The sequence below is a fragment of the Eublepharis macularius genome, chromosome 1 (genome assembly GCF_028583425.1).
Source record: "Eublepharis macularius isolate TG4126 chromosome 1, MPM_Emac_v1.0, whole genome shotgun sequence".
Lineage (NCBI taxonomy): Eukaryota > Metazoa > Chordata > Lepidosauria > Squamata > Eublepharidae > Eublepharis > Eublepharis macularius.
Genome location: NC_072790.1, coordinates 99,763,529 through 99,770,626, shown reverse-complemented (window position 1 = coordinate 99,770,626; position 7,098 = coordinate 99,763,529). Strand labels below are relative to the sequence as shown.

The window sequence follows — 7,098 nt, the reverse complement described above, 5'->3', positions numbered from 1 at the left end:
TGGATGATCCATTCAGATGAGAATAGTTTCCCAACATTGGCAAAAGTACTGACCATAATACTCCCTTTTAGTATCATACTATGAACACTTTCATGACAGTAAGTCTCACTGAATAAACTTGAGTAGGATTCTGAGTAGACCCACATAGTACTGCTTGGAACCTGTGTGCCACAACCACACACCATGTAATTTTAGGTATTTGGTTTTGTTTAGGCTAATTACTTTATATATAGGATCATGAACATAGTTTGCTATGTTACAATTTAAATTACTGTTTTCTGTAAACAATTCTATTAATTTCTCCTACTGTTTTGCAAAGCAAGATCTATCTAGTGTTTTAAATTCTTTATTTTCAGAAAAAAATTATCAGTTTCCAGGCAGCAAACAAAGGGAATTCATTCAAGATTACAGGTACTTACTTCTCCTACCTAGATTTAAAAAAAAAATCTGTGGAAACTTTGAGAGGTCAACAGAAGGCTCATTAACTTCATGATCTTATTGTTCTAACTCTTACCTAAATGCCCTTTTCTCCATAGATTAAATTATCATGCAGCAGAAGTTATCTGAAGACAGGGAATACCTTAGAGCTGTAAAACATGAAAGCATGTTTATGGCCCTATACAAGTAACCACACACCAATTCCAGGAATCCTTTCCCATCTTATTTCTAGAGAACATCAGCAATAATAGACCTTTACAGTTATTTTTATTTTAAAAATTATTTGTATATACAATTGTATAATTGTATGTATACATGCACATGTATGATTTCATAAAGTCTAGCTATTGTATCCTTTATACACTACCCAAAGTGACATGAGCTGTGGTCAGTAGGATCTGGAAGATCCAGGTTCAAATCCCCATTCTGCCATGGGACCTTGCTAGGTGACCCCATGATGTTGCACGAGTCCCCAAACTGCCAGAAAGCAAGAGCTGAGCATGTGTATTGCCAGGAAAATCTCTGGCAGCAGAATGCATTGCAAGTCATAGCTCACAGTGTGACACATGTTTACTGTGTTCAGGTAGCCAAAGGAAGCAAGTAGTCTGTTATCACTTCCATTTAGTCCAACAACACCCCTCTCTCATTATGGGTTCAGGGCAAAAAGGATGATCTTGCTTCCCCCCACATTTCACTCCAGAAATGGTCATGGAGGCTAGAGTCCCGTGGGAATGCATACCATTTGAAAAGTTTATCTTCTAAGCCCAAGAAATGTCTCTGTGATGGCATAGGAAATGAAGCTTTTGTCATTATACTATTGAGAATGAATGAAAGGATTATTAATGGCCAATTACTGCTTTTGTAGAGCTCTTGGGATGGTTTCCCTTGGGGGGGGGGACTCATGAGCTAAGTGGAGGGAGGGGGTAAATTTCTTTCTTTTCCCACTCCAGGAATTCCTCATGGGTCCTCACATACAAATTCAAGGATTTAACTTTCCATTTTAAAAGGCAAAGAGCACCTACAATATACTCTCTGTGTGTGTGTGTGATCCATTGACTCACTCATGTGGATGTTTCCATAGATTACCTGTTTGAGAATTTATGTTGTCATATGTATTCTTTCTCAGATAACTGCAATAAACCACAACCTGAATTATCACATTGTAGCCCAAATTCTGCCTGATGAGTGTGTTCAGGATTGCAGCTTCCAATTCCTCTTTCTGATAATGTATTTTATAAATTGCAGAAATCCCATCCTGTTTGTAAACTTTATTGTAATTTATACCCAAAATGAACAAAACTAGAATTAAATGTCCAGATCTAGACATGAAGGTTTTTAAAAAGTTGAGTCCAGGTTCCCCAGACCCAACTCAGGTTCCCCACAGCTACACAGCAGCTGTGGGGAATGGCTGTTAAAAAATAAAGGAGAGCCCAAATGGCCTCGGAATGCTACCGCAGGGGAAGGAAGAGCTCCTGCCTTCCTCTCAAGCTGTTTCCCTGTCTCAAAATAGCACAGGGGAGGGGATGTTTTTACTGTTCCACATGCACAGAATACTGCATGTGGAGCAGCAAAAAGGTGCCTCCTGCTCACTAATTTGGAAAACGGCTTAAGGGGGAAGGCAGGATGATGGTGATGATGATGATGATGATGATGATGATAACTTAATGCCCACTCAGAGTAATTTACAAAGTATGTTATTATTATCCTCATGACAATCACTCTATGAGGTAGGTGGGGCTTAGAAAGCTCCAAGAAGCTGTGACTGACCCAAGGTCACCCAGCTGGCTTCAAGTTGAGGAGTGGGGAATCAAACACAGTTCTCCAGATTAGAGTCCTGCCGCTCTTACCCACTACACCAAACTGGCACCAAACTGATGAGATGGCAGCCTCATCAAACAACCCATGGAAATCCTTCCCCTATGGTGGTGTTCAGAGGCTGTTTGGGCTCTCTTTTTTTAAAGCTGCCATCCACAAAGCTGCTGTGTGGCTCCGCGGAACTCAAATTGGGTCGGGATGGGTTCATTTGTTCATAGATAAGATGAATTCACTTGGTGTAGATTGTGACTCTTTGCTGGCTTTAGAGAAGACTGGTGCTTATAGTCTGATTAGTAGCCACCTTCTGTCAGAAGAATGACACAGTCTTCAGGAAGGGAAATGGCCCATATGTTCGCCAATGCACTTTGAATATTCATAATATCAGTTACCATATTTTTTCTATAGTATAATGGTACCATGTTATTGGAGTTTTTTTTCTTGCAAGAATGAATTCACTTCCATTTGCTGTCCTACATGGATGTTTTTTTTAAAATAATTTTTTATTAATAAACAAGATATCAATACAACTTTTCAAGGAAATAACAGTGTAAAGTTAATAATGTACAATAACAATAGTTCGTCCTATAAGCGTATATATTAAACATCACAACTACATGGATGTTTTACAGATAGGGTATTTAAAGTTTGTATCTGTAATAAATCTTTGGTAGAAACTATTAGGCATTTCTTCTTTTTCTGTGTAATTTATTTGGATCTGAGAAGAAAATTTCTGGATCCTCATCTGAATAAGAAGCCTGTTCATTCTTTTAATTGTCATTTAATGACTCTGTCAGCAGACCTGGATTTTAACGTAACATCAGATGTGTGTAAATACATAGCAGCTGCAATTAAACACCGTATGTTTTTAATGCATATTGAACAGCAATAACTTTTTAGTTATATTGCTGTCTTTTTCTGGCCAGTCAGCCTATTGACTTTAAAACTTAGACGAGATGAATAACTTGCACATCAAAGTTTGACGCTCAATGGCTTGTTTCCACAGAGAAGCAGGCAGGCTGCTTAAGCAAAGATCACTGTTTAATAATAATTTCAGTAATAACCCAGGCAAGTGTGATCTTGGAAACTAAGCAGAGTTGGCTTTGGTTAGTAATTGGATGGGAGACCTCAAATGAAGACCAGGGTTGTAGAGGCAGGCAATGGCAAACCACCTGTTAGTGTCTTGCGTTGAAAATCACAGCAGAAGTTGCCAGCTATGACTTGACGGCACTCTCCACCACCACAATAAGATTCTGTACCCCTAGAAAGATGGTCCTTTCTATATTGATTTCCACTGCTAAGGGTTTCTGAGTCCTGATGGCTTCTATGAGTATCATTCATATAACTGTCTAATCCTTTTTTCAAATCCTACTAAAGCTCTCAGCTTTAGTAAGCTTATAATGGATCTGGGTCTGTGAACTATAGACTTACAGGAACAATCTGCTTTGTTGTATGAGCCCTTTCACTGTGTAAATTATGGGTGCAAAGAACTGAATCAAACCCAGCTCTCATTAACAGCACCACTTAGCTTCCTTGAAAGATTTTTGCAACAGGGATCCTTCTGTGGTGCATTGGCAGCAAAGCTTAAGATTATTTATTTCTTTGTAGATCTAACTCTTTGCACCTCAAAGGCTTAAGGCAAGTAATGTTGAAAATTTTACAGCAACCATTGAGAATCACCTTACAACAACTAAGATAAAAAAATCTTAACTGCAAAAAACAAGATACCAAAAATAATAGTAAAAAAGAGGTATTATACTATTCTTGGAAGATGCTTTGCAAAATTGCAAGAGAAAGGAAATTGCATAGTTATAAGTCTACCACAAAGCACATCTTTCTCTACCCATCCTTACATGTCCGGTGACTTGAAAGGTCACATGTGTGAGAAGGCTGAATTGCATGAGAACTGGAGCAGACGTCTGAATGTGGCAGAGAGCTGCCAGCAAAAACAGCACGTGTCAAGTTTCCTCCCCAGCCCGAGATAACTATTAGGCCTCTGCCAGGCAGGACACAAAACTGGGTCCACAGCCTCCCAGACCCTCTTTCTACTCCACAGGAATGGTGGCAGTGTAGAGCCCAGGCTGAAGTGGCCTGGAAGGGGCAAATTGCCAGGCTGGCTGTATGCCACCTCCCTGTAGATCCAGAGAACACTGAAAATGATAATTCCTCACAAGATCCTGGCCAGAGCCCAGCAAAGCCTCAAGAGCCGCAGTACCAGCCAGCAGATGCAGCTGAGCCAGATCACCACCCAGCCTATTTACACTACGGCTTGAGAGGACTGAATAGCTGGATCAACCGGTCCACTAGGCACAAGCCCTGTGCTCCAGCTCCAAGCACAGGCCACCCTGAGCTCCTGAGTCCCGCCAGCCAAGCCAGTGGTTCTACTCCAGAGGAGCCCAAACCAGGCCAGCCTACCGAGCACAGAACAGAGATGGATGACCATAAACACAAGTACTTGATGTTCTCTATACTTCTCTGTAATATTCAAATTCCTGCATCTTCCTTTCCAGCAAGATAAAAGAATAATTCCTGCTTTGGAAAGATGGCCCTCTCACAATGAGGGAAGACCTCACAAAGAAAATGTAGAGAAACAGTCACTTGTGCTTTCTGATCTGCTGATCAAGATGGGAAGCCATGTTAGTCTGCCTGTAGCAGTAGAAAAGAGTTCAGTAGCACCTATAAGACTAACAAAATTTGTGGTAGGGTATGAGCTTTCATGAGCCACAGCTCACTTCTTCACAAATTTTGTTATTCTTATAGGTGCTACTGGACTCTTGCTCTTTTCTACTGATCTTCTGATGTTATAATACCAAACTGATATGATCACTTTTGCCAGGAAAACTTTTGAGATACAAATTCTTGGTATAAGATACATGGCATTTCCCCATGCTTTTTTAGTTCAGGTCATGTAAACAGTAGTAGAGTGCAAACTCAAGTTGGTGACTGAAGGATAGGGATGTGTGCTTCGGGTTCGGGATTTGGGTTTTTAACCTGAATCGGGCCTGATTTGGCAAGATTTGATATTACTGAATCAGCCTCGGCATTGCTGAAGCTATTCGCTAATATCAAAGCAAAAGTTCAGTAAGCTTCAGGTAACATAGCAGCACTCTTTCCCTTGTCGTTCCTTAACAGCAAGAGAAAAAGTGCTTCCCACCAGAGTTCGTGCCTATTTTACTTGATGGGAGGGAGAGGAGGAGGTTGGAGTAAGAGTCAGAAGGGGGAGGAGGGAGAGGGATCAGGGAAGGGAGGGGGACTTTGAGAGTGGCCAATCCCTGCAGCAGCTCACCTTCCAACCAATGGGGATTCTCTGGAAGGAGAGTGCCTTTTTAAAAATTCTGCAGGGGTTTAAACTGGAGGATAAGGTCGCCTTCTTTGGGGGGGGGCTATAAAATGGCCCCTTTTTGTCCAATCTCCATGAAACATGGAGGGTTGTTACAGGACAGGTAGGAGTGGGTCCCCTGCAAATTTAGTGCACTTTGCTTGCAAAATGCTACCCCCAAACACCCAGAAACCCCCGCTCATTTTCCCCAAAGGGAATAAAGGAGATTGGAGGAGGATAGGGGCACCTTATTTGAAGGGCTATAAAATAGCCCCCCAAAGTTCAATCTCCTTGAAATTTGGGGGGTCATTAGAGGACAGGGAGGAGTAGGTCCCCAGAAATGTTGGTGCATTTTGCTTGCAAAATGCCACCGCCAGCCACCTAGAAACCCCTCTAGTTTTCCCCATAGGGAATAATGGAGATTGGAGGTGGATGGAGCACTTTCTTTGGGGTGGGGGCTAACATGACCCCCTGAAGTCCAATCTTCCTGAAACTTGGGTGGTCATGAGAGGAGAGTTAGAAGATGGTCCCCAGCAACTTTGGTATTATTAGGTAAGAAAATGCCCCTCCCAAGCCCCCGGATATCCAGGAACAGCACTTCCCATTGGAAACTAATGGTCAAATCTTACCAAATAATACTGAAGCAGTTTAAATACCCAAATCCTGAAGCAGCTTGCTGCTTCGAGATTTGGGTTTTTCCAAATATATTCTTAGGTGTACACCCCTACTGAAGTATGCAAGGCCAAAGCACTGTGGAACTCCTTGTTGCTACATCGTCTGTTAATTCTATATTACAACCGATAGTTCCAAACACTCAGCATTCCAGATCCCATAAATAATCTGCAGAAGTACTTGTTTGAAGTATACACACACTAAATAATGGCTTTTTAAAAGAGGACATAAGTTTTCTTTAATTACTCAGAGTTACAAATATATTTCAATTCCTGTAAGTGACGATACTATTTTTAAAACTTAAGTATAGATTCTGGAAAGTTAAATGATAACAAGGATCAGGGATGATAATATATGCAGAATAAGTGGTTCTCAGAAGATATTTGTTCAAAATGTTTACTGAAATTAATTTCAGCCATATATGGCATTCAAAGGATTTAACAGCAGCAAACTCAATTACTCAGTTCAGTTCCAGTTTATTATCCCAGTTTTGCTTTCTTTAGACTGTGTTCATTCCCAGTCTTCTTTTCAGCTGGTCTTTTCTTTAATCCTTTCATTTTTCTAGTCTGCAGTTTATCCAGATCCTGTTTCTGCATATGGATCTGTCCATATTTTGTACCGAACACATCATGGGAAATATTTTTCTTCTTCTTTGGCTAGAGGCATAAAAAAGTGGCATTAATTTTTCTAGAACAAGAACTTGTATTTGTACGACTCTCCTGCCACTAGAAACATCAACATTCATTGCAATTTAAAAGCAGCTGCACCTAAAATTCAAACTAGTCCTAGAAAACCACACTGAAGTCTCATCAGGTTCTGTTTCAAGACTCCAGAAGCAGTGATCTGTTGAGTACACA

General features: G+C 40.7%; 1 protein-coding gene across 3 annotated transcripts in view; it reads right to left on the bottom strand.

Moving 5' to 3' along the window:
- Window positions 1-2,732: 2,732 nt before the first annotated feature.
- The window catches only part of RPF2 (ribosome production factor 2 homolog), a 32,836-nt gene continuing 28,470 nt past the window's right edge, over window positions 2,733-7,098 (bottom strand). For all 3 annotated transcript variants that reach the window (XM_054996839.1, XM_054996848.1, XM_054996856.1), the window contains one exon: window positions 2,733-6,897. In XM_054996839.1, coding sequence (XP_054852814.1) covers window positions 6,721-6,897 — 177 coding nt within the window. In that variant the 3' untranslated portion in view covers window positions 2,733-6,720. The remainder of the gene's footprint in view (window positions 6,898-7,098) is intronic.